The sequence below is a fragment of the Morchella importuna genome (genome assembly GCF_003444635.1).
Source record: "Morchella importuna strain M04M26 chromosome Unknown Morimp01GS041, whole genome shotgun sequence".
In the NCBI taxonomy this organism is placed as follows: domain Eukaryota; kingdom Fungi; phylum Ascomycota; class Pezizomycetes; order Pezizales; family Morchellaceae; genus Morchella; species Morchella importuna.
In genome coordinates, this window is record NW_025763438.1 from 46224 (window position 1) to 70076 (window position 23853).

General features: G+C 45.5%; 5 protein-coding genes across 5 annotated transcripts; 3 read left to right on the forward strand and 2 right to left on the reverse strand.

Moving 5' to 3' along the window:
- Positions 1 to 653: 653 nt before the first annotated feature.
- On the reverse strand, positions 654 to 4667 carry LAJ45_10011 (uncharacterized protein; the record flags this gene model as incomplete). The annotated part of the gene is made up of 14 exons (XM_046119542.1): positions 654 to 756; positions 812 to 1167; positions 1233 to 1480; positions 1534 to 1668; positions 1727 to 2438; positions 2555 to 2760; positions 2821 to 2948; positions 3002 to 3285; positions 3337 to 3436; positions 3493 to 3529; positions 3610 to 3695; positions 3769 to 3865; positions 4091 to 4236; positions 4297 to 4667. The coding sequence occupies 14 exons, from the start codon at positions 4665 to 4667 to the stop codon at positions 654 to 656; spliced, it is 3009 nt and encodes a 1002-aa protein (XP_045967173.1).
- A 1782-nt stretch (positions 4668 to 6449) lies between these two features.
- On the forward strand, positions 6450 to 8546 carry LAJ45_10012 (uncharacterized protein; the record flags this gene model as incomplete). Its single annotated transcript, XM_046119543.1, has 3 exons — positions 6450 to 8310; positions 8390 to 8453; positions 8528 to 8546. 3 exons carry the CDS (start codon positions 6450 to 6452, stop codon positions 8544 to 8546), a joined length of 1944 nt encoding a protein of 647 aa, XP_045967174.1.
- Positions 8547 to 8566: 20 nt separating this feature from the next.
- LAJ45_10013 (uncharacterized protein) lies at positions 8567 to 8972 on the forward strand (the record flags this gene model as incomplete). The annotated part of the gene is made up of 2 exons (XM_046119544.1): positions 8567 to 8736; positions 8816 to 8972. The coding sequence occupies 2 exons, from the start codon at positions 8567 to 8569 to the stop codon at positions 8970 to 8972; spliced, it is 327 nt and encodes a 108-aa protein (XP_045967175.1).
- Positions 8973 to 9564: 592 nt separating this feature from the next.
- On the reverse strand, positions 9565 to 10814 carry LAJ45_10014 (uncharacterized protein; the record flags this gene model as incomplete). The annotated part of the gene is made up of 2 exons (XM_046119545.1): positions 9565 to 10623; positions 10677 to 10814. 2 exons carry the CDS (start codon positions 10812 to 10814, stop codon positions 9565 to 9567), a joined length of 1197 nt encoding a protein of 398 aa, XP_045967176.1.
- Positions 10815 to 17669: 6855 nt separating this feature from the next.
- Positions 17670 to 18053, forward strand: LAJ45_10015 (uncharacterized protein; the record flags this gene model as incomplete). The annotated part of the gene is made up of 3 exons (XM_046119546.1): positions 17670 to 17684; positions 17757 to 17837; positions 17919 to 18053. The coding sequence occupies 3 exons, from the start codon at positions 17670 to 17672 to the stop codon at positions 18051 to 18053; spliced, it is 231 nt and encodes a 76-aa protein (XP_045967177.1).
- Positions 18054 to 23853: the final 5800 nt, after the last annotated feature.

Genomic DNA, 23853 nt, shown 5'->3' on the forward strand with positions numbered 1-23853 from the left:
ATATCTCCGAACGGAAACCTGCGAGAAATATTTTTCTGTAGGTTAAACCGCCACTATAGTTACTACCAAGCCAATTGTCGTGATCACTATTACTATTCATTGAAGTTGGAACCATTTTCAAGACTATGATGTGAAGGCATGTTTATAGATTCCCTATATTACATATGTATGAGAGTCATAGACAAGGTTTTCGCCATACGATATGTACATAGGTACCGAGAAACATGGAGATTTCTTTAGAACCATACTAGAATCCCGGACGAATAGGGGTTTTCATCGTCTGCTCGGCAATGTACGTTTACCTATTGTGCAGATTACATGAACTCTTGGTAAGAAACCTTACTAACTTCACTCTTCATTGAACAACTAATAAATTATTAGTCAATCATTCACTCTTTGCATACATGGGTGGGTTATGAATTGATCAGTCAATTCACTCTTTTTTGTATGCAATTAATGAATCAAACAAAAAAAAAAAACCCCTCTTTTAGTGATTATATCTCGAGTGATATTCGATGATGCTCATTTAATCGTTGGTATTATCGACAACCCATCGCAATTGATCAAAACACAACCAACAAACGGCACGGCAACGGCGCACCCAGAGAAAAATAAATTATGAACCCGTAGAGTTATATTTCATGCTCAGAAAATCATAGAGAAGCTGGCGCAAACCTCTCCTCATTCAATACCGCTTTACATATCAAACTTTCCTCAACCCACTCTGTTGTCACCACTCTTGGAATCCCTTGGCGTCTATACATATGAAGTTAGAATATGCATGATTAAAAGAGGCTTGATATAACATTACGATTGAATTAAACTTCTGATAGACTGTAACCGTGATAGATCGCTGGTATGGACGACAACATGGGTGATATCTAAATCATTTATATCTTCAGATATTCTACCTCCGGCGAACTGCACAAGGATGCCGGATATGCTAGGATCATGAACGTGTGCAGATACGTCGTGAGGACCGGAGTTTACAAATGCCGGATGCCTAGATTTGGATTCGTTCGAGTTCAGGGTGTCTATATAAATGACCAATTCTCTGAAGATCCATCCAGGTAAACCGTCAAAGCTATGGAAGTTATCATGATCAAGGGTCTGAATGAACTCGGCCGTGAATACACGTTCAATATTAGTTGACATACCGTCGAGGAGCTAATGTTTGGCTATGTCAATGACAAGAAATACATAAATGTATAAAGGGGATATGTGTAAAATACCTGGCCCAATTCTCCAGCATCAACATCTCGCGCATAACTGTCACCCCATGTGTCAATCGCGTTTTGGCTTTTCTGTTCAATATCCCCAACCGCAGAGAATATGTATCTAGGTTCTAATGGAAGAACATAGCCTCCTCTTCTACCACTTCTTCGTTCTGCTTCGTCTTGGTGAATTGAATCTAATATCCACGAAGACCGTATGATATCATGGGTCCCCTTCTTCTTCAATGCAGAAATCTTGACAGTGTCTAAAAAATGGTTAGGGGTAATTATTTAGTAGTACTTTGAAGGCGAACCTCACTTCTGTCCCCAATAACCCAAGTGTTTTCAGCTGCGTTTTCAGTTTGGAAGATCCTGCCCCCATGGGATTTGACAAGCTGTTCTAACTCAACCTTGCTCTTCTTCTCTTTAGGGGATGTAGACTCAGACATGATATCTAGTAATAACGCTATTAGAAGTAGTTTCCCTGCGGAACGCAGTAGTTTTGCACTTACAGAAAGAATAATCCTTAAACAGCATATTCGAATTGCTCACAATTACTTGATCCAATCTGTGGGCTTTCTCGGATACCCCAAGAACCTTCAATTCTCTTTTTATGCGTTTTCCCGGTCTTCTCCTATTTTCCATATTCATGGCTTTCTCCTCCTCCCCCTTCTCGACCTCATCCTTTAGCCTCAAGAATCCCGATATGCTAAGTGCACTCTTCCAGTCCTTGTCCTCCCTTAGTCTTTTGAACCTTGGAAACCTCAAAGTCATGCCAACCCTGAACTTGTCAGTCGGTGCTACACTAGCAGCTTTGACTTCAACCACAAAGCTCCTGTCAGGGCGAATCCACACATCGGGACGCTCGAAGGCTTGATCACCTCCTGCAAGCTCCATAAACTCTTTGGGCGGGTTCTTGGGATCCCAAGGCACCCACTGGGAATCGGTTATGTGAGCAATTTGGGAATATTCATTTGCGGTAAAACCACCACCAACTTTGCAGAAAGACCAAAATTTCATGGGATTTTCGCCAGGAAGAAGATGATTTCCATCAAGGCGGACACCGCACAAATACGATGAGAGGATACCACCGCGCTTCCCGCTTCCCCAATAGCCACCAAGAACGAGAAGGTCAAGTGATTCGCCAAATTCTGTCATATAATCCGGTTTCACCTTCATCCAATCATCGTTTCGGTCGTTGAGGCGGTATATGCTTCGCGGATTCTGGATGATTTAATACATTAATTAATGGATCATTTATTCCAGGAGGGTTTCACCCTCAAACACTATTGGGTGAACATAATGCGGGGTCTATACTCCACTCGTGCGAGTAAACCTACCTTAATGACTAGGCCTTCACTTGCTTCGGCGATTACTTGCCGCAACATTTTTTCAATTTCTCTCCCCTCTTGTGCTTCCACATACTGATGAACCTCCATTCTTCTGTGTACACTCTTGATACTTCTCTCCAGAGCCTTACGCCTGTCCCTTAGTGTATAATTAATCAAAGATTGTCCGTTTAGGTAAAGTATATCAAAAACTCGAACTGCCATAAGAGTATATCAGCACTTGTGTGATAGAGATAGTGGCTGAAGAAAACCCGTACATAAGGGCCTAGGTCCATCTCCATATGGGTTCCTATTCCCCTCCAACGCAGCCGTTTTTAGTGTCCCAAAAGCAACGATAACATCCATTCTGGGGTCCCATGTAATCATTTCCCCGTCTAAAATGACACTGCGTCATGACATTAGAGACCATCAGTACAGATAAAATGGGGATTATAAAACCTTTTAACTCCTTTGTCAAATGCCTCCCCCAGATGTCTTGTCAAACTTCCATCATCCCACCCTGATCCATAAAGCCTTGTGTATTCCTTTCCCCTCCTGCTCCAAAACATAAAATTTCCATTCTGATAATGCATTTGCATTCGCTCACCATCGAGCTTTTCTTCTATCCAGAATGTTGGATCTTCAGCTGTTGGGTGCATGGCTTTAACAACATCGGCCATGGAACGCTTCTGAAACTGCGCAAGTTGAGGTTGGAAACACGACATAAGGGTCACTGATTTGTCCTACAATATCATTACTATGGGACGAAGGAAACCAAAGGGATATCGAGTTACATCAGAGTCCATGCGGAAATCAGGATTATACAACTCCCAGCAGACACGTTTGAGAGATGATGAAACATTGAATAGGGCATCAGCATCCGGATGCCACGCACTGCGAAGTATTAGCAATATGTTTTGTTTTCAATAACTGATCAAAGAGGTGGGTACTCGAAGAAGGTTTTTTCCGTAGCTCCAACTTTCATCTCTTTAGTTATAGGTAATAGCTGTCAGTACAGATGATCGAATTATCCTCAGAAAGGACCTAGCATGCTATCGGTAACTTACGCCTCATGATAATTCTAACGATCCACATCAGTTCATCGGCATCCATGTTGTTATAGAAATCGACCATAATCGGCAATTGATCCTCTCTACAAAAACGTAGGGTGACGGGTTAATTGTCTGTATAAATTGTCATGAGAATTATGTTGGATGAACACCCACTCTTTAGTAGCTTGGGAAAGATTGTCAAGCATTTCATTCACTTGATCAATTGTCAAGTTGCCTGGAGTGGTTCTCATTGGACGTTTTTTAATCACCTCTAAGGTTCAAGGGCAGACATTAGTGTTGAAATTCAATTGGATATCTCCTCAGATTGTGTAAACAATGCGTAGGAATTGACAGCTCCTATGGCCTTAGAGATTAAAGTGGGTAGTAATTGAATAATAAATTGGAGGAATGTATTTAGGAATGGATTCGAAAATCAAAAAATACAAGAAGTTGATATAATAGAATTCACACTATTACTTCTTACAGTGGAACATACCATAGCAGCGTAGAGCAAAGTCACCAGCACTTTTCGAGGCGCCTGGTTGCCTCCAATTTAAAAGAGCATAGCCGTCATCGCTGTCTTTATTGATTTTCATCACCTTGACCCACAGACGGCCAATTGTTTTTTCTTTAAGATGGTATCTGAACTCGAAAGCGAAATGTGAGTCTGAGACAATTTCCACTTTGATAGGGAAAACATACACGCTGCGATCTCTGTCTTTATCGCATAAAATCAACCTAAATGCGGGATAGATATCATTGCCAACTTCAGTCCTCCAGCGAGATATAAACCGGTCAATAATATTCCGTCTGATTTCATGGGGCTTTAATTTTGATAATCTTTGATTGGGGCCTGTTCTTTTCTTCTTGTTGGCAAGAAGTGGATCAAAGAGATATGTGTGTAACTCGTGAAAAGGGAGAGTATGTTTTTTGTTCCTTGGTCTAAGGGGATAATCGCGGTTAAGTTCCGCCTCGGTAAGGATTTTGTTAGGGCCGAAGGCTTCTACACTGATGCCTTCTACGATATCGCGAGCCATGGGTGGGGCATCTGGAAGGGTACCGAGATCAGACATAATACAAACAGCTTGAAATATTCGTTGGTAATGTGAATCCTATGTTTCGTTATATTCTTCGTATACGTATCGAGGGGAGGCGTCAAGCAAGATGGAGGGAGCAGCAAGAAAGCACTTAAAGGGAGACATAGAGTCATACATGATGTAGTTATCGCCATATACAGGCCCGGCTAAAGTGGACAAACGCGTGACCACGTGAGCAATAAATGCAGGGACGCGTCAACCTGTTTCATAACTCTTCCAGTTTCCACAGTTATTGAGGGTGACGCCTGGAAGGTAGTACTAGTTACTCTGGTTTCAAACCTTTTGCCATACAAATTACGCCCCATTAGATATTCCTAAAACTCCCCAGCAGTCCATTTTTTTAGGTGTTGAAACGAGAGTATCTTTCCAGCTGTCACTCACCATAGTAGACTTTAGGGTACCAGCAACGGCTATCAATTTTCAGAAATGCTATTTGCTACCCAGAAAAACGGTAACTACTGTAAGTACCCGCAACTGTAGTTAGTTTACGATCATAGGTACATGTAGTTACCTTGCATGTTTAACCTACTATATGTGGTAAAGAGACCTTTGGCGCCGCCGCAGGGCTAGGGAAGCATACCGTAGTGCTCTTTTGTTCTAAGTAATGTTTCTGTTAATACGTACGTTGGTATGGTACTAAGTACATATCTATTTAATTTCAGTCGCTTGTCTAAACTCTATTCACCCTTAGATAAAGGATTCTCATTCAAACGTTTAAGCTAATTACAGGGCCCGACGTATTATTTGAAGCTGTACTTAAAAAGCAATGGTTCTGGAGATTTGAGCTACTTGTATATATGTGATAAAGTTGAGGTTTGATCGTGTAGGACCTGGTACATACATGTATATATACATGTACGTACATACATGTATTTACATCTTTGTGCTTGTTGAAGCGTAAACCTTACTAGAGGGGTGACGAGCGTAACTATCACGATCACAGCCCAACAGTAGAGGTTAGAGGATAGCCCTTAATAGTTGCCCCGTGTGGGAATTTTTGAGAAAATGTATCATTTACACAACTCAAAGTAACCCCTCATTGAAGAAGTCTCTTGTTTAATGGATATTGGGGACGATAAATTTCTCAAATCTACATACCTATTTTTATACTCTGCATTCTGCCAAAGGGAAATACATGATCTTAAAGCTATAGTGTACGGTATATATGGTAACGTACCAAACCCTATCCTACCTATGATAGTATCGTGCGCAGACTTGAATATATTAATGTTGAGTGAAAGGCAGGTTTATGCGGGCGGTATTTTGTTTCTACATAGTCAGGCACATCATACATGTAGGTACAGACATGTACCTACATGTACGTACATACTCTACATGTATGTACCTAGAAGTACATGTACTTGCTTACCAGAAAATGCGGTAAGGATAGTTTGTATGGAGTGCACGTGGCGCCGTTCTCTCATACAAATAATCCCTGTTTCCGTCACTTGCATTTTCTGGTTCTTTTGATGGTAAGCAAGTATGCCATTAGATAATTATCCCCCTGGCCGTGGCACCCAAACAACCGATCTGGCAGTTATCAACCTCTGCCTCAACCAACTTTCCAAACAGAAAACTACATGTACTACGACCACTATCTGCGTGCTGGTGATTACTAATTCATAGCTGTGAGTACTCGACGTAATTTGCTGTGTCCACGATTTACTCCTGCATGCGTTTCTTAGATTTCGTTCTCAATACTTCACGATTTTTGCCAAGAGCGTATTAATTCTTATTTTATATCATAGTGCTTGAGTCATGAATCTCAACCATCCGACCCAACATTCCTCAAATTCTAACCCGAGTGCTGTTGCGTTAAGAGCCGCAACCCTAAGTTATGATAAAAGCGTAACCACCATTACATCCCCGACAGAGGATTCGAGCAATCGCAGCGCTACAAAAAAGGGATGTGTGATCAATAAGATTTCCACGGCAAGCTCACCAATCGGAAAAGTGGGTACCGGTGATAAGGGTCATCTACCAGCTATTCAGCAGAGAAAATTGAAAGACAAAATGCAGGAGCACCAATACGGACCCTCCGTGTCAAAGACCCCCTTACTTCAGAAGTCTTCGTCAATGGTTGTTGGGGATGCCGCCGCCGCAGAATTTAGAACTCGAATTGCTAAAGGCGGCACAAAAGTCGGCAAAGGTGACGACAAGCCCGCAACTGGCACGGTGGACACATGCAGTCGTTTACTACGGGATGGCGTTGCTCTAGAGGAATACTCGCCGACACTATCAGAAGATGTCTCGCCGAAACACAGCAGACTACCAGACTTAAGCGTTGATTCAACTTCGTTGGAAGATATATCTTCTCTTAAAAATTTATTTGAAAAAGGTGCTACGATATGCGCTCCAAAGCATATCCGGCCGGTCTCGGAAAACCCATCATTGACAGCTGCGATTATAGCCACTCAGGTTTCATCTTCTAACCCCACACACAGCTCAAGCAGAGGCAGTCCCATCCTCAAGCAAAGTTCAAAACCTGCCCAGGGAATTTCGACTCCTTTAAACTTTGACAACCGTTCAAGTTCTCATATCACAGCACATGAACCCTCGCCTGTTCTACTTGACTCGAAGCAATCTGAGATATACGAGACATCTGGATTATCAGACCACAAGAATGCGCTTTTAGCAGCTACTTTATCTGTCAAGCCAAAAATTCCACGGACTCCCCTAAAAAAAACCCAACCCCCAAGGCCACCTCCCCCGAGAAGAGCGCATGATGGTTTGAAAGTACCCAATGGCAAGATTTTAGGGGTTGAGGATAACTCCGATGCGTTGTCTATTCATTCGGCGAGAACGGGTTTCTCAAAGTACGACACCGCTCGCTCATCGGTTTCATTGCAACCCTCCCTATCGCACTCAATAATATCTCCCATACCAAAGAGGCGCCTTTCACTGGGAAATATTCCCCACCAAATGGCAGGAGGTAAATCCCTCGTGGTATCCGGCGCAACCCTCTCTACGGCTTCCCCCCACATTGACCCCGTCCACGGTAGCTGCCGCCAACCTTTGCCAGTATCACAGCATTTGACCGGGGACGCTGTTATAGCTGCATCACTCGCTCCGTCCCACGTGAATTCGCCCGCGCCGAGGAAGCGGCCTGCACCACCCGCACCGCGCCGTAGTCGTCGAAAAAGTCTTCCCTCACCCCCAAAGAAAGGTTTTAGGGAAACAATGGGGAAGCCTAGGTATTCACCTGCTGAAGCTAGCCCTCAAAGAAAGATGCCAAATCTTGTAAAACATAAACATTCGGAAAGGGAACGTCGGCGTTGGAGGCCTTTTATTACCGATGTAGAGCGAAGACGTTATGAGGGACTGTGGGCTGCAAATAAGGGACTTCTCCTGGCCACATGTGATTCGAAATCGGAAGGCCCTTCGCCCTATTCACCCAGCTTACAGCAGAGAAAATCTCACGAGCCAGATAGCTCCCAGTCACAACATATGTGGTCATCAACGCCAGGCTATACTGAAGACTTGTCGGATTACGTGCATTCTTTGGTAGCGAGGGATATTTGGACTAGATCGAGACTACCGTTGAATCATTTAGCAGATATCTGGGACCTTGTCGATCGCAGTATGAAGGGTAGACTTAGCAGAGACGAGTTTGTTGTTGGTACGTGGTTAATAGACCAGAGCTTGAAGGGAAGGAAACTGCCTCTCAGCATCCAGGACGAAGTGTGGCAATCAGTCAGAAGACTGGGTGTCAAAATACCATCACCAGGTTGCAAGAGTACTACATATAGCAAAGGACATTAGGTTGGCAATACAAATACATATGTATGGAAGTATGGAGGAATGATAGAGCGCTAATAGCGATTGACTTATACCAGATTCATTAGTAGTAATTAGCATAAGTTTTCAAATTTAATATGAAATTGCGGATTATTGGTACCCCAAATGGAAATTTTCCACACGCGAGGATCTGCTGTGTGAAATATCATTCATCATCTGATGCCATCAAGGCGCATGTTCGCACCACCCACACCTACGCGGCCCAGTGGAGGGGAATTCTATGCACTGATATTAGAAAGATCGGAGTGTAAGTGTCCCAGTTAATATGAAGCGGTACTATTAGTATTGGAATAACAAAGAATATTGCTCAGATTATAAGAGAGTAGCCTCCGCACGATTCGGCCTCGTTCAATATTTATTTCTTCACCACGGTCCACAAATACCTGCAACGCACAGGATTTATCGACGGCTTTCGCGAGCCAGCCGACATCAAAATTCAAATCAAAGCCATCAATACCAGCTGATGCCACAACGGTGAAGTGATAGTCTACAAAGAAGTTAAATACCCGACTGAAAACTACACGTTGACCTTAGAACAAATTATCTAGAAACTAAATCTTCATCCGTCCTGTACAGCAAAACTCAAACAATTCTCTGGACCAATGAAATGAGGTATCTTGCAGTCATAGAAACAAAAGAAAAGCAATTGTACATGTAAGTACGCGAAACCCAAACCAGAGCAAACAAAAGAAACGCCCACAAAAAACCCACAAAAATTTATGTAACAGTAAAAGAAACTAAAAATGCTAACGCTACATGTAACAACATATGATGACAAATGGTCTAACAAAAACTTACTATCTCAATTCGTACATCTGAATCACGAGATCTGGAAGAATGGCCTCCTAGGAGAATAGAATAAAGAAAAAAGCAAGAACACGACTCCAAGAACACCCCACCCTGTGGTTCGTTCGCCCCTAAAAAGAAATAAGAAATATTTAGCATATCGCATCATGTTCACTGTACAGCACACCAATATCGGCGGAGAGCTAAATCCGACGGCATCCAGTATCCTAGAACCGGAATTCCAGAATTGGGTGTTTCGGAAGCGCCCCGCCCCATTTCTTGCATAGCATTATTCATCGTAACTGCATGTCCAAGCCTCCCAGCGTCTGGCATCTCCTAATACCCTATACTTGTATGGTTGACGTGGCGGGAGGGCGATTTTGGCCTTCCCATGCGCAGTATCACTCAGCTTGCCTCGCCGACGCATGTTCATCTCCAAAACAATAACGCGGAGAAAATCACCGTTTTCCCTGACCTCGCGTGGTCGTGCGGCCGGGTTGGATACACGGGAATTTGGAGCGGATGCATCCTTGTGTGTCTCTTTGCTAGGTTTTTGCGATGAAGAGTATGTTTGCATCTGGATCGCTCCAGTGCAAGGGGAATCGGGGGTAGCATTTGTTGGGTTTAGATAACGGCGAAGCGCTGGTGTTGGGGTATCAAGACTCAGGGCCGGTCGCTTCTCATCTGTGAATTGAGGTGATATTGAAAGGATACTTCGGGTAAGGTAATCATCTGGCTGGGTAAAGGGTGCAGCGACTGAAATAGATGAAAAACTCCGGGCAGCCGATTTAAGGACGCGAATCGAGGCAGTCAGATTCGACTTGAAATTAAGGCGGCGGGTCACCCGTTTTAGAGCGTCCTCGGAAAAGAATCCTAACTCTGGTTCAAGCACAGGTTCTGCGGCATCGTCGTCGGAATCGAACATTAGCGGGTGATCGAAGTGACACTCCTCAGAATTCGATGCCAGGATTCGAGCCCGGGGATCACCGGCCGGACGTTTTCGAGGGAGGGGCAACGATTGAAAACTGCTCCACGAAAATGTAGACCGGTCGTCATCTTCAAGAGAAGGCACGGAATCTGATGAATCGGACCGAACTGACAGGTGACTGTCGCTTGGTGACTTTTGAAGCGAACAGGAGGTATCATCGTCATAATCCGGGGGACCAAGGAGTAGAGATAATGAAGATCGAGTTGAATCTCTTGAGGGATCACGAGATAGAGCAACGGATTCTAAACCAAGGAAAACAGACTCCCCAAGGGCATCATCAAATGACAAAGGTATATCGTCGGAAGGCGTTGGAGGCTCAATAAAAACGTTCGGAGAAGGCCGTTGCTGCTGTTGTTGCTGCTGTCGCAGAGCAACTCTCTGTTTCCTTGAGCCTGGGGGGGGATGGCCGTTACCGCCAGGAGGGCCGCAACTGCCGGTGCTACACCCGTATGTTTGTTGTTTTTGTAGTGATTTCCTCTAGACCTCGAAGAACCCTTCGTAGGGATAACCATAGGGCCAGAGGAAATCAAAGGTAATGGGGCAGACATCATGTTCGGCGACGACGACGACGATGTTTGATGGGAATACCAGGAATGTATCTTTTCATGTACGACTGCAGTATCGGAAGATAGAAATATATCGTCGTCCGAAGTTGAGGCCGAAAGCGATCGAACAAGACAGTGGGAGTGTGAGTTGTGGTGGTGAAGGTTAGAGGAAGAGAGAAGAGTGACGGTGGTAGTGGTGGTAGTGAAAGTAGCTGAGGATAAGGACGTTGTCCTAGCGGGAGTCAGGAGTAGCTCCATCGGAACGGGTTCGCTGATAGCTAACAATATTTTCTGTGTTATGGATGTATGAGGCTGGTGGCTTGGAGGGGGCCAGAGCTAGGCGCACAAAGAGTAAGGCAGAGGGTGCGCTGTATGCCTATGTATGTATGTCTAAAACACCGGGAATGGGTTTCTTCCTTCTATTTGATGACGGATAACAGGCCTGACAGTCTGACTGTTTGACTCCCTGTAATAATAAATAATGTCTCGCCTGTCTTTCCTGCCCTATCCTCTTGCCTCTCCGCCTGGAATATGGATGGCTGAATAGATATTGGTATAGATAGGGAATCACTACACCGGCAAGTGGGCAGCACTGTAGATAGATAACGTCTGTGTGCGGATAGAGTACAGTGCACTCTTTCTACTTCATGCAGCAAGCCAAATGTTGGGGCGCACACGCTTGTTTCGAAACTTTCTGCTAACCTGGTAGAGAAGGATGACTCGTGACAAGTCGATGTCTCAAGGATTAAAACAGGGTCCAACTCGAGAGCGAGTCACGCGTTTTTTTTACAAGATATGAACAACAAATTGCTGGGGATGTAGGTAAAGAAGCGAGAAAGATAAGTGGATAGATATTGACGGATGATGAACAGAACAAGCGGGGTGAGAGTGGAAGACACGGTGGGGAATCCACGTCCTTATGTAAATCAAACAAACATGTCGTGTGGGAAAAATAAGTAGACAGCTAGCGTGAATTATACTGTGTCATTCCTGGCGGCCGGGCATCACCCGCGAATTGAAGCATGTTGGGGAACCAAGATGAGCATGGAGAAACACCACGGGTATGATTTGATTGACGGGCAGTAGATGCTCATGGACAGATAAGAAACAGCAAACTGAACCAAGAGCATGACGATTGGGACCGCATAGCTGGCAAGGTACTCAATATGATCCAGAGTAGAAAGATGGGACGAGCACCTCCACCCTCTTCTCAGTTAACTACTGCTAATCGCATCCTCCTAGATACATGTACATACAGCGGTGGAAACAGCATTACACCTACTCTCACTAGGTAACCTCACTTACCTATACCTCTTGCTTACGGGGAACAAATTCAAGTAGCGAGAAAAAGAAATTTCGAATACGGGGTTAAAACTCCCGAGATACAGAAAGATAGGGAGTTGGCGAAGTAGTGCATTTCTCAGACCGCTAGCTGGTCACTCTATCACGAGGTACCTTCTTGGTATGTATCCCCTTTCCCTGTCTCAAAAGAAGTGTAGAGACTATTACTGCATGTAAGTAGGATACAAAAGCAAATCGGAACCCCCCAGAAGATAGAGCACGCTGCGCTTTCATCCGGCCCCCGGGAGCGAGCACGGCGGACAATTCAACCTTTGGTAGCCTTGGGTAATCCAAATGGGGGAATTTCAATACATCATTCGAACTCACTCGCCATGAGAAAAGCTACCCAAGGGATGGGTCTCGATACCTACATATGTAGTCTCATAGATCATCCTGTATTTCAGAGGGTCCACAGTTACAGCACCACACATCATACTGCAGGGTGGGGGAACACAAGAGGAAACGGTGGATCTACAGTCTCTCAACAGCCTATCAAAACCCGCACATATCTGCACCCTTATCAATACCCGCCATCATCCCATTGCAGGCTAGACCTGGTTCTAGAGTATTGGTGAATTACAGCAGTAATCTATCTATGGTTGGCCTTCCAGCGCCAGCCCTTCGAGAAGCGTTCTGGTTTGAGTAACCTCGGTTCCCCATAATTTGGTTCACGCCTAGAAAAAACAATGCCCATGTTATGAGGAGATGATCTCTTTGGGAACAGGCAATGTGCCGTCGCTAAGACATAGCAACTTGTTGAGCGCATGAGAAAAAATAAAAAATAAAAACACAAGCGCAAACGCCCCTCCATCTGGACGCTAGAAACTCTGAACACCCCCTAACCCTGCAATCATTGGCCCACTTTCCGAGGAGAATGGTTGCTCACACGAGTAGCACTTTTCTCCCCAAAGAGATTATTAGATCCTTCCCAAAGTGTATTAATATTAGGTAAGAATCAATCTTCTTCTCAGATTCAGATCGATCGAGTACACAATGTACTGCGGGTACCCCATCCGCACTGCAAGGTCAACCTCGTGTCTGTCGCCGCTTACAATATCAAAATCTTCGAATCAAGAGGATATTAGGTGTGTTACTTTTATTTAAGCAGTGAGCTGTTGGGGGCGAGAGTAACGTATCGCTTGGTACCTACAACTGTCCAAAGGGATATTCTTGATTGCATTTGAAACAAAGTAATTATCTACCAAACGACAACCAATCAACCTGCATTGGGAAAATGCGCTTGCGGCGCTCAAAAGTTGGCCTTGAAATGGACTGAGGAGTTGGGTTCGAAAGAAAAACAAAAGCTTGGTATCTAGTGTGCCAAGACCTGACAAGGTGAGCAAAAAAGGAAACGGAATAATCTCTCGAAAAACCAAACAACTGAAACAGGCCCATGTCCCCGAATGCCCTCGAACCTTGATGTTTTTGAAGACAGAGAAAACACAACGCTTGCATAAAATCAAAGAAATAATTAAAAGAAGAAGAAAATAAGAGTTCCGTAGTGAAAAAAACCTCACAATCCTTCAGCTTGTCAAGCGGTAATCATAAGCACGCCATTTAAGGTATCACAGAGCGGTTTTAAATCGTACTGAAGTATCGGTACTTGGTGGTTTCTCATTTTTACCAAGCCATCCGCCTGAAGCACGAATAAATAGCCAAAAGGGCGGGCTTACGGTATTTCACTCAACGCTTGGAGAGGAAGAGTAGGCGGCGGAATGCATATGAAAGTACAACAATGTGAATTAATTGCATTGCATATGCAGACTGCCCTGAATATCCATCCATTGATATTTGCGCCGTGAATAAAAGCAATGTAGTGAAACTATCAGTTATCTGTTGTGAGTGTGTACTGGACTAGGCTTTTGTCCATTAAGATGGCACAGACGTCATAAAAACGGTCGAAAAGCATATGAAAATGGATATCCGGCGCACCACGTACTGGCTAGGCCTCAATGATTCCGTGAATGAAGGAAAATTTGAGCGTCAGAATATATTTCTATAAGGACCCTGTTCCTCCCACAGAGCGTATGTACTCGTCTATTCATAGCGTTTGTGAACACCACCGCTATTGCATGCCATACAAAAAGGTTGTCTTGGCTATTTTTTGTGTGTATGTAATGCCGGTTGTGTTCACAAACGCTGTGAAAACACGAGTACAGCTTGCGGTAAGATTATTATAGAAATATGGGAGGAGTCCTATTGGCTTGGCCAGCCATAGAAACCCTGTTTTTAGACCCCTGCTCCTATAATAATTCTACCTCTCACTTTACATGTATATCCACCTGGAACTTATCTCACCATGTAATTCTACCGGCATGTAACGTGGAGCACGTGTAATCACTTCACTACAGTCTATATTTCTGTGGGATAAATGACAGTCACGTCAGTTTCTTTTCCATAAGGGTGATTACCCCACATACTTTTCTTTTCTTTTTGTTTCCGGCTGCCAGCTTTGTTTTTCTTCCCTGCATAAGAAGTTGTGGGGCATTAACCTACAAATGCTGTTGGTAGCCCATGCAAGGAATGTGTATAGGTATGTAGAGTATGTAGGTAGGTACATGGCTAGATAAACGAATGTAGATCACTATGTCCAATGGATATTACCCCACCTGTGCCCCTCATTGTAGTGTACTGTTCTTTGAAATTGTAAGGTTACTTTATTGGTTACATTTTCATCTGAGCCAGCCAAATTGTCCCATCCTTCGAGGTTATGACCGGACTTCGGCGGTCTTTCACCAATGATTCTAAATAAATCCCTCGTTCATTAAACACACTGTCGTAAGACATGGAAAGAAGCAAAAATAACAGTAGCATACCTACTGGAACCTTGCGCATGTCTAAAATACGGTTCGGTGGACTAAGAGCCTCTTAGGGAGAGTGAAAGATGATGGCTAACGGTGAACCGATTGTTGTGATTTATTACTGTGTGTAATAGTTAGCGAAATTTAAAGTACGTATGTCCTTTCAAGGCTGAGTTAACTGGGCCTGAAGATGGTAAATCTGCAGGCTCTGAAATGCGGTTATCGAGAAAAACTCATTTAGGTTGAGTGCTCAAGTAGGATATAGGTACATGTACGCAGTGCTTTCTGGTTTCTGTAGGTAATAAAGGTTGCAAGAGATGGTAACACGTTTTGCGGTAACGGACCACCATGCCGGCGGCACGTCGAAATACGCAACAATTTTATGTTTGAAAATCCAACCCTACTAAATGTACCAAAGGCTGGGAACAGAAAAAGAAATGAAAAGACCCGTGTACTACATACTTTACTCATTTACGGAGTTTATGTAGAGTACACACCAGGGGAGGGCGTGCATGCAGGCGGTACCTGGTAAGGCTTTGATCAGTTGAATTCTCATCCAATACTAAAGAAATATCCGTGATATCCCAGCTTAGAGTACGTACTAACCCTAAAGACCTGCATAGTGTTCCTTCAAATTTTGGTATCTGGTATTTTTTTTTTTACTTTTTCTACTCACTTTTTTTTTTTTTTTATGGGTGATCTCCCATGCAGCTAGGTCGAGTGATGATGTATGACGAAATCAGAAGCCGGCACATAGCACTATGAATGAGATGCTCCCGTCTCCTTCATAGCCCACGACTCGTTGTATCTAGAGTAGAGAGAGCTCCTCCAGGGCAACTTGACGAACGGGTTAATCGAGTCCTACGAAGCCACGGCATGAATTGTAGAAACACGTACACTACGAATGATCCCTGGATAACCATCTGGCATTTGTGTCACCCGCCACTGACAGACTATGTTACCGCCCACAAACCTCTGGATAAGTTGACAATGTTGGAATCCATAAGCCATGCCACCGGATTGGGGTGCGGAATAATAGTAGAGGGGTTTGAGAGTGCAATATGAGAGTATAAGTGTTATCAGTAAGTAGTTACGGTAAGTCTGCAGGAGCCAGGGCAATAGCCATGGGGATCTTCGGTGTTGGGGGTTCCGCGTGGTGAGTATCAGAAGGGCTCAGAAGTCTTAGAAGATGTTGGTCTGAGCTCAGCGGACAATGTCAAGTACAATATCGAGATTTTTTGCTTCGAAACCAGATAGATGTAAATTGACAACAAATCTCTAAACCATGAGTTGTTTGGAGTTGCCTTCCAGGCGAGAGCAAACTCTTTAGACTCAATGCCAGAACCCAAGGAGCGTACGCCCCGCGACAGCTCTATCCTCCAAACGTAAAACATGTCTCACTGTTCGATGTCTGAAATCCTAATGAAACAACCGCCTACATTTCTAGAAACAGTGGCACAAGAGGGATAGTAGGAGGAGAAATTTAAAAATAGCGTTCCATGGTTGGAATTCATACGTAGGATTGCTCACAACTTGAATATTAATTATAGTCATTCACCGTCACTCGACCAATACCACCAGTTGACGAACAGGGGTCCAGTTACGTCACAAACAGCTACATGTAAGCTGCAAGATATCCAGGTACTTTTAATTCGCATTGGGCATTTGGATATCCTTGTTCGGCAACTAAGAGCATTCGTGAAGTGAAGGGGAATGGCTTTTTAGTTTTTATACTCGGGGCGTCAAGAAGAACATCAATATGCAGACTCTATGTAGGTTTCAGAATTGCGGGTGTTATTTTGATAGAGTAGAGTAGAGGAATAGAAGAGGTTCACGTCTTAATAGCTTTGTTCGTCTCGGTAAATGTTTCTGGCTTGTTGCCTTTGTGTCAATCAATGCCCTTGATCCTTTACCATGGTTACAGTCAAGAATTTTGAGAGCTCCTACAAACAGCCGTGATATATACAATAGCTCAGAAATAGGGCAGATGGGCTCATCCCTTAAGCTGTTACTTAGACGCTGTCAACATAAGACATGGTAAGATCAGGCGAGCCTCGCACGCAAGCCACATGATACTTGGCAAAGTTAGTAGCTTTAACAGCATAAGGGATAGAAATAGTGCAGAGAACGAAAATTTCAGACTTGGGACGGTTTAGAATACATCCCACGCCCTTCAACATAAGCCCCGTAAAAAAAAAAAAGAAAGGAAGAAGAAGCCCGACCTTTTAGCCTTGATAGCAACGTGAGCCGCCATTTGATTTTAAGGTTACCTAACATACCAAGTATTGTTGGAAAATATTTGTCCAAATTGCAGAAATGTGCGGAATTGGCGGTTAAAATAGTGTTTGAGTAAAACAATTTCTTATCCCTTCGTCTGTCGGAAAATGCTGCCCACCCAAGAAAAAGCAAATCTGGTGTGGCTTTACAAACAGATCTCGTTATCTCGCTTATCAAGCAACAGATCTCCATAAAATATTTAATTTCTCTAATATAGGGTGGGCAGCATCGACAGACGAAGGGATAATACATCTCACTTGAGGCAATAGCTCTCAATTGTAATCTGGTATAACAGAGCCTATCTAACTGGATGATATATGAGGACGCATATAAGCTGTTACATACTGAAAATTATTCTCACAGGCCAGCTTCACAGTGATATTCGTGAAAAGGATTTGCACCAGTGTAACAGAGTCATTTCAACTGTCTAATATATGAATGCATGTGGTATGGGAGGGTGCGTCCCAAACTATGAGAGTACACTTTGCAGAGATCAGGGTTCAAGTTCAAATAACCACCAGAGAGATAGAAACTGTTATGGGCACGCCAACTTGAAGCACTCCCAAAACGCTATGAGGAGTTACGAGGGAGCTACAAAGTGTTCGAGAAGGTTAGAAGACACTACCAGTACCCTTTACACATATGAAATCAGTTATACTAACTACTATTGACTCCTGTTCGGCTTGTCAAGGCCCGGTGTGAGCAGTATGCGATCCGCACCGGAGTTGCGATTTCTTTACTTAAAAAACATGTTTTCGGCTCCAGTAATAACCCCCAGGGCGTCAAACCTCCGGAGGGGACTCCTTTTGGGCTGGAGTACCTATAGGGGGCAAGTGGAAAAAATCAAATCAAAGAACAGATCATCCGCTACGCTTTAGTGATGAAGCGAAGGCGACTTTCATGTATCGATTGGTTAACACACTGGGTTACGAAGAGCTAGATTAGTCAGCAGGTTCAATTGGTTTCCATAGGGTTCTGTTGGTCGTGAAGGTATGAATCACTTTGGATTTGTCATCGTTGGTGTTTCTTTTGATATATTAAGACTCCGAGAACTCACCAACAGTTCTGTTCTCTTTCTCTTTTTCTTTCTTTTGGTACGTAATATCTTTTGTCCCTTGCAAGGCCAAAACTTTCGAACAACAATACTTTTTGGATTGGAAAACCGATAAACTTTTACTCGAACACGATCCTGCCAGTGTATGTCAATAGACCGCGTAATCTATTGGTATCTTATCGCACATCTGCTCGTATTTGAAGTTATTCACGCTCTAGTCCCTGAATTGTAAACTCCCACCACTCCTAAAACTCGTTTAGCGAAAATAAACTTCATGACCGTAGCCAAAACACCAACAACCTGGTCTTGCCAACCCCCTCCCACCCATCCAAACCTCTGAATACTGTAGGCAGGAAAAGAACACTCTCACAAGACTCCCCTATCCCAAACCGATCGGGAATATCCGTGATGTTCATCAGCAAACTCTGGGATTCCTCAGGGCGCAGAGCCTACGCCCTGGGTGCCAAGAACGCCAGGCGTCGCCAGGGTAGAGCTCCCGCGCCAGGCGTCGCCAGAGCATAATGCTCGTGCCAGACGATACATTCCCCCGCCCGACGCCTTCTGAGCACTATTTTCCCTCTCTGGCAGCACCAGGGCGCATAATCGTCTATATACTCCGCCAGAGACTCGCTCCAAGCAGAGCACTCGCTTCATGCAGAGCACTTGCCACAAGCAGAGCCCTCCGCCAAAGCACTCGCTCCTAGCAGAGCACTCGCCCAAGCAGAGCACTCGCTCCAAACAGAGTACTCGCTCCAAGCAGTACCGAATAGTCCTCCTAATGAGCTTTTTTTTTACGCTCGCTAATGCTGCTGTCTACAGAGTGCTCCTAGCGATATCACCTACATCTCCAGAGCAACCAGCAATGCTCTCTCCGCGATCTTCTCTAGGCGCATTGCGCACCTTCACGCGTCAGGAACGTCCAGGCAATGTGGTGCACGTCCTAAGAGCACCCGGCAATGCTCTCCCCGCCATGACATGCCTGGGGTATGCCTCCTGCGTCTGGATAACGATCAACGAATGAGTCTCCGCCCAGTGACTGGCAATGAATCACGGACGCGTCGGGGGTCGCCAGGAGACAGCGTCAGCGCCCTGACAGCACTCATCAGTGCTATCTGCGCCAGGAGAGCATTCTCACCGAGCTGCTCGCCAGACACCGCCGGAGCATATCGCTCACGCCAAGACAGTCTTCGTCAACATGGTTTTCCAGGCACTGCTAAGCCCACGTCTGGAGAGCACTGACCAATGCTCGTAGAGCTACCAAAACATCTTTGATAATACTATTCAAGGTGGGACATCCCCTACTTAGACCCATATGAATCGATACGCTTTCTTCAAACGCAAGGTAGGCATCGCCAGTCTCTCAAACAATATCTCACGTGGGTATTCTTCACGCCGCTGAACGGTCAGTCGCGGAATACTGATACGAGCACTGTCGTGTATACTGGAGATGGCTACCAAACCTTTGATGAACGTGTATGCATCTGTTGATTCGTGAAAGGCATAAGCCTTGAGGTTGAGGCCATGGTACGGCTCGTCTGAAAAGCTCAATGTCCATGCCTAAGCAGCAACATGGACTGGAAAAAGGTGCAGGATGACTTTACTGGTCGGAAGACCAATGCCTGCCTACCGCGTCCTCCTGGGGCGAGCTTGCAGGATAGCCAGACTCAGATACTGAGCGGCCGAAACTTACCTCCCTCTTCCAATCCGCATGCTTAGCAGAACGACACGAATTTTGAATTAGAGAGTCCAATTGGGTCTAACATTCCACTCGTAGAGCACTCGCCACTGCCCTCAGAGCATTCACTGAATAGCACCCGGTATTCCTCTCATATCACTGGATAGCACTCGGTAATCCTCTCATATCACTGCATAGCACTCGGGAATGCTTTACAGCATTCAACTGAATTCATTCCACGTACGCAAATCTATCCTTGTATTTACCAGCCAATTGCCAGCATCCACCTCGAACAAATGGGCCATTCCTAATATACTCCGAATATTCACGACCCACATCCTCTTCCTCCTCCTCCTACAGACTTTCAGCAGCCCATGTGAGCTATCAGCGATACCACGATCCTTCGCCTCAAGCAGCTCAACTACACATAGTCTATGTGCGCGCCCTGTGCTATCCCGTACCTTGAACAGAGCCTCCACTCGTCCTGGTAAGCGTCCCCGAAACACTCCCCACTGCTCTGAGGAACCTACCGATACCCATGCCCAATCCTTTCTTATTTTCCCCTTCCTAAAGATAATGTTCCTGTACACCTGATTTTGTGAACCTCGTATACGTCAGGTCTTTGGAATATTGGTATCGGAACCTGCAAACATGTGAAAACCTCCACCCGACGCTCCAAAATGCTCTCAGAGCTTCGGGCAAAGCTCTGAGAGCATCCCGCATCCTCGGCATACTCCTTTATCAGGCGATACAGCGTGATATGGCTCATTTGCAGTCCATCTGCCACGTTGAAAAGTCTTTCCGATTTCGAGGAGGGATTGCAAAGACGCTTCAGGGGCAGTCCGCTTTCTACTATTGAGCGTTCATTCGGCGTTTTCCTGCGGTCCTCGATTTCAAAAATGTCGAGCAACTCCTTGAGGTTATCCCGATGGCTCCAGAGGATGTCGTCAGTGCTCTCAGGACCTCCGACGATATCTTTCAGATTTAGAATTCGGATCTCTAACGCCAATCGCCTCCCTCCATAGTCCAGTATCTGCGTCGCAGCATCAACCTTGTTGGACGCTCTGTAAGCTTCTTTTACCTGCCGTACATGGGCAAGCTCGCTGACGTCCGTGGAGTATTGAGGAATGCTCCCGAAGCGCTCAACGTGCTCCCGGTAGTGCATTAAGACGTGCAATTTGATGTAGTTGAAGTGCGATCTTTCCCGAATCTCCCGGATCTCCTCCAAGCCTCGTTGGGTGCTCTGGGAGCGTTGCTGGGTGCTCTGGGAGCTAGTTACTGCTTTCGTTCGATCTCTCGCATCCTTTAACGTCTTCTTGTACGCCCTGAATTCTAAAAAGATATCCTTGTGTTTATGGAAATCCTCGAGATAGTTCTCCATATAGTTCAGTGTGCTCGTTGTATGACTCCCGTATTGCGCCATTAAGTGGAAGTCTATTAGGCTTCGAACACATTTCAACGCTTTTGCGAAGTCGCTCCTGGCAGCCACTCCCGGGTTTCTCAGAGCAGCCGCGAGTGCTCCAAGAACGACCCGCCCCAGATTGCGCATCTCTTTCCCTTGCCATTGGGTGGTAGAACGATATGCTTTGTTTGGTACTGCCAGCCCAGGGTAAGGCGCAATCGAAGCCCAAGCGCTGTCGAACTCCTTCAATCGGTGATGCTTCTTCAAGAAGCCCTGAATCCACTCCATCATGTGCTTCAACATCCACAGGTAGATATTGTGCAATATGTCCGGTTTATTGAGATCGTACGGATTAACCCTCGGTATACCCCAGAAAGCATTGAAGAGTGTTTTGACCGATCTCGCAACAAGGTATTCTACCGGTTCCAGGTTGCCCGGATTCTCGCTAAATAGCTGTACTCTCTCCCTGTAGTCCTCGTGACTGCGCATAGAGCTTCGACGAGTGCTCCCAAGATTGTGAAACTCCACCTCGCATCTTGGGCAAGCACTAGTGCTAATGTTTTGCAAGTTTGAATGCTCGGGTTGGTCAGCGATCCAGCCCGAGAGCACCGGAAAGCATAGTCGTTCGTAGCCATCGGCGATTTGATTAACTCGCCCTCCTGAGAGCACTCGCGAATGCTTTGAAAGATCTCCCCAAGAGCGCGGTGCAGCGCCATTTGACTCTGACGTCGTAAAACGGAGTTAGCGAGTGTTGTATTCTTCCCGAGCTTCGGTGGCACAGGTAGAAGCCCTAGGAGAATGAATGAATGCCCTGTGGGCTTGTTGCGCACCGACGACTTGATGTTCCCGATGGTAAGATAGATTGGCCAGGCTTTCTTGTCCCCGCTAAAATTTGTCAGATGTGTGCCATCCGACGCGCAGATAATTGGTACGACAGTGGACCCCTCCGGTAACGTATTCTATCGAGAAAGCATTAGCGACATCTCCTGGAGTACTCGGAGTTCAAGTTGAGAGGGCGAGGCCTACGGACCTGTATCTCCCACCACCAATCTCCTGTATGCATTTCCCCGTACATTCGCTCGCCGAATTCATTATGCTCCACCACCGGCGAGTACACCAATGACTCCCGGAAGGCACGTTGCCCCAAAAGATATCGGACGACTACCATTGGATCCCGGTAGTAGTAAGAGATCTTCTCCCCCCCAATATCCACCTCCGAATGATTCCAGCTCGACTTTCCCAATATGTCGTTCATTTCCTCCAGCCTCTTGATATAACCTCGCCCAGTGCTGTAGGAGCACTCGTCACTGCTTGGCGGAGCGTGTAGAAAGAAGCTGTCGATGTTTCCCTGGGAGGCTTTGGACAGTACGAAATACCTTGCCATTCTGAACTCGTATGCTGACCTGAATGGGTGCCATGGGTATCGGAGAAGGCTCTGTGAGCATTCGTCGTAGTCCTCCGAGCGGTAAAGTGGTTCCCCAGCACCCTCATAAACTGTTGTAGATGCCTTATGTCCATTTAAATCGCCGTCTGCCTCTTCCATCACGAAATATGATTCAGATTCTAGGTCCGAATTGTTACCGGAATCTTGGTCAAAACTATCCGACTCCGAAGCGTAATGCGTGTCTGAATAGCAGTCGGGAATGCTCTCTGGGCTTTCATCAGTGTCGTCGGGAGTCTCCGCAGGTTGATCGTGCTCCAGGAGCGAATATTGGTTTCCCAACCATTCATCTGCTTCCAGAGGATGGTTCGTTCGAAGATGTCTGTCAAAGTTGGCTGAGGAGCTGTACTTCTTGCTGCAAAAAGGGCAAGACGATTTCATTGAATTCGAGAATTTGCAGTCTGCCAAGGCTGAGGAGGCTCTTTCCTGCAGTGCAGAGTGCTCTAATAGCAATTAGTCACCACATGAGGCTCTCACTGCCAAGCGGTTGTGCAGAGTGCTCTACAAGCGATTTGTCACCCCATGCGGAGTGCTCGCTACAGAGCGCTCGCCAAATGATTGTGAGCCTTGCGCTGCACCTCCACCATAGCGAGGCAGATTTTGACGTCATACATCTCCAACCGAATAATGCAAACACAAACCCCAACACAAATACAACAGGAAGAAACAACAATCACCACAATCAGGCCGCCAGCGATGCTACGTTCTACCCTCTGAGCACTCGCACACTCTCTGTGAGCACTCGCGGATGCTATTCAGATCGAGAGACTATTCTCAGCGCCAAATTCAACACCAATATCGACTACGATCTCAAAGGATAGATTCTCTCCGACTCAGCTTCCTAGCACACAGAGCACCGATACCAACAAGAACACAAACAACAACCCAACACCGGAATGCTGCCGACACCACTATCGATGCTACCATCAGAGTATCCTCGAGTACGCCTAGAGCATTCATCTACGTCACGTCATAGTAGGCATTCATCTACGTCATGTATGGGAGCAAACATTCAGCACGGAGGAGCACCGAGGGTGCTCGTACAGCACCCTCG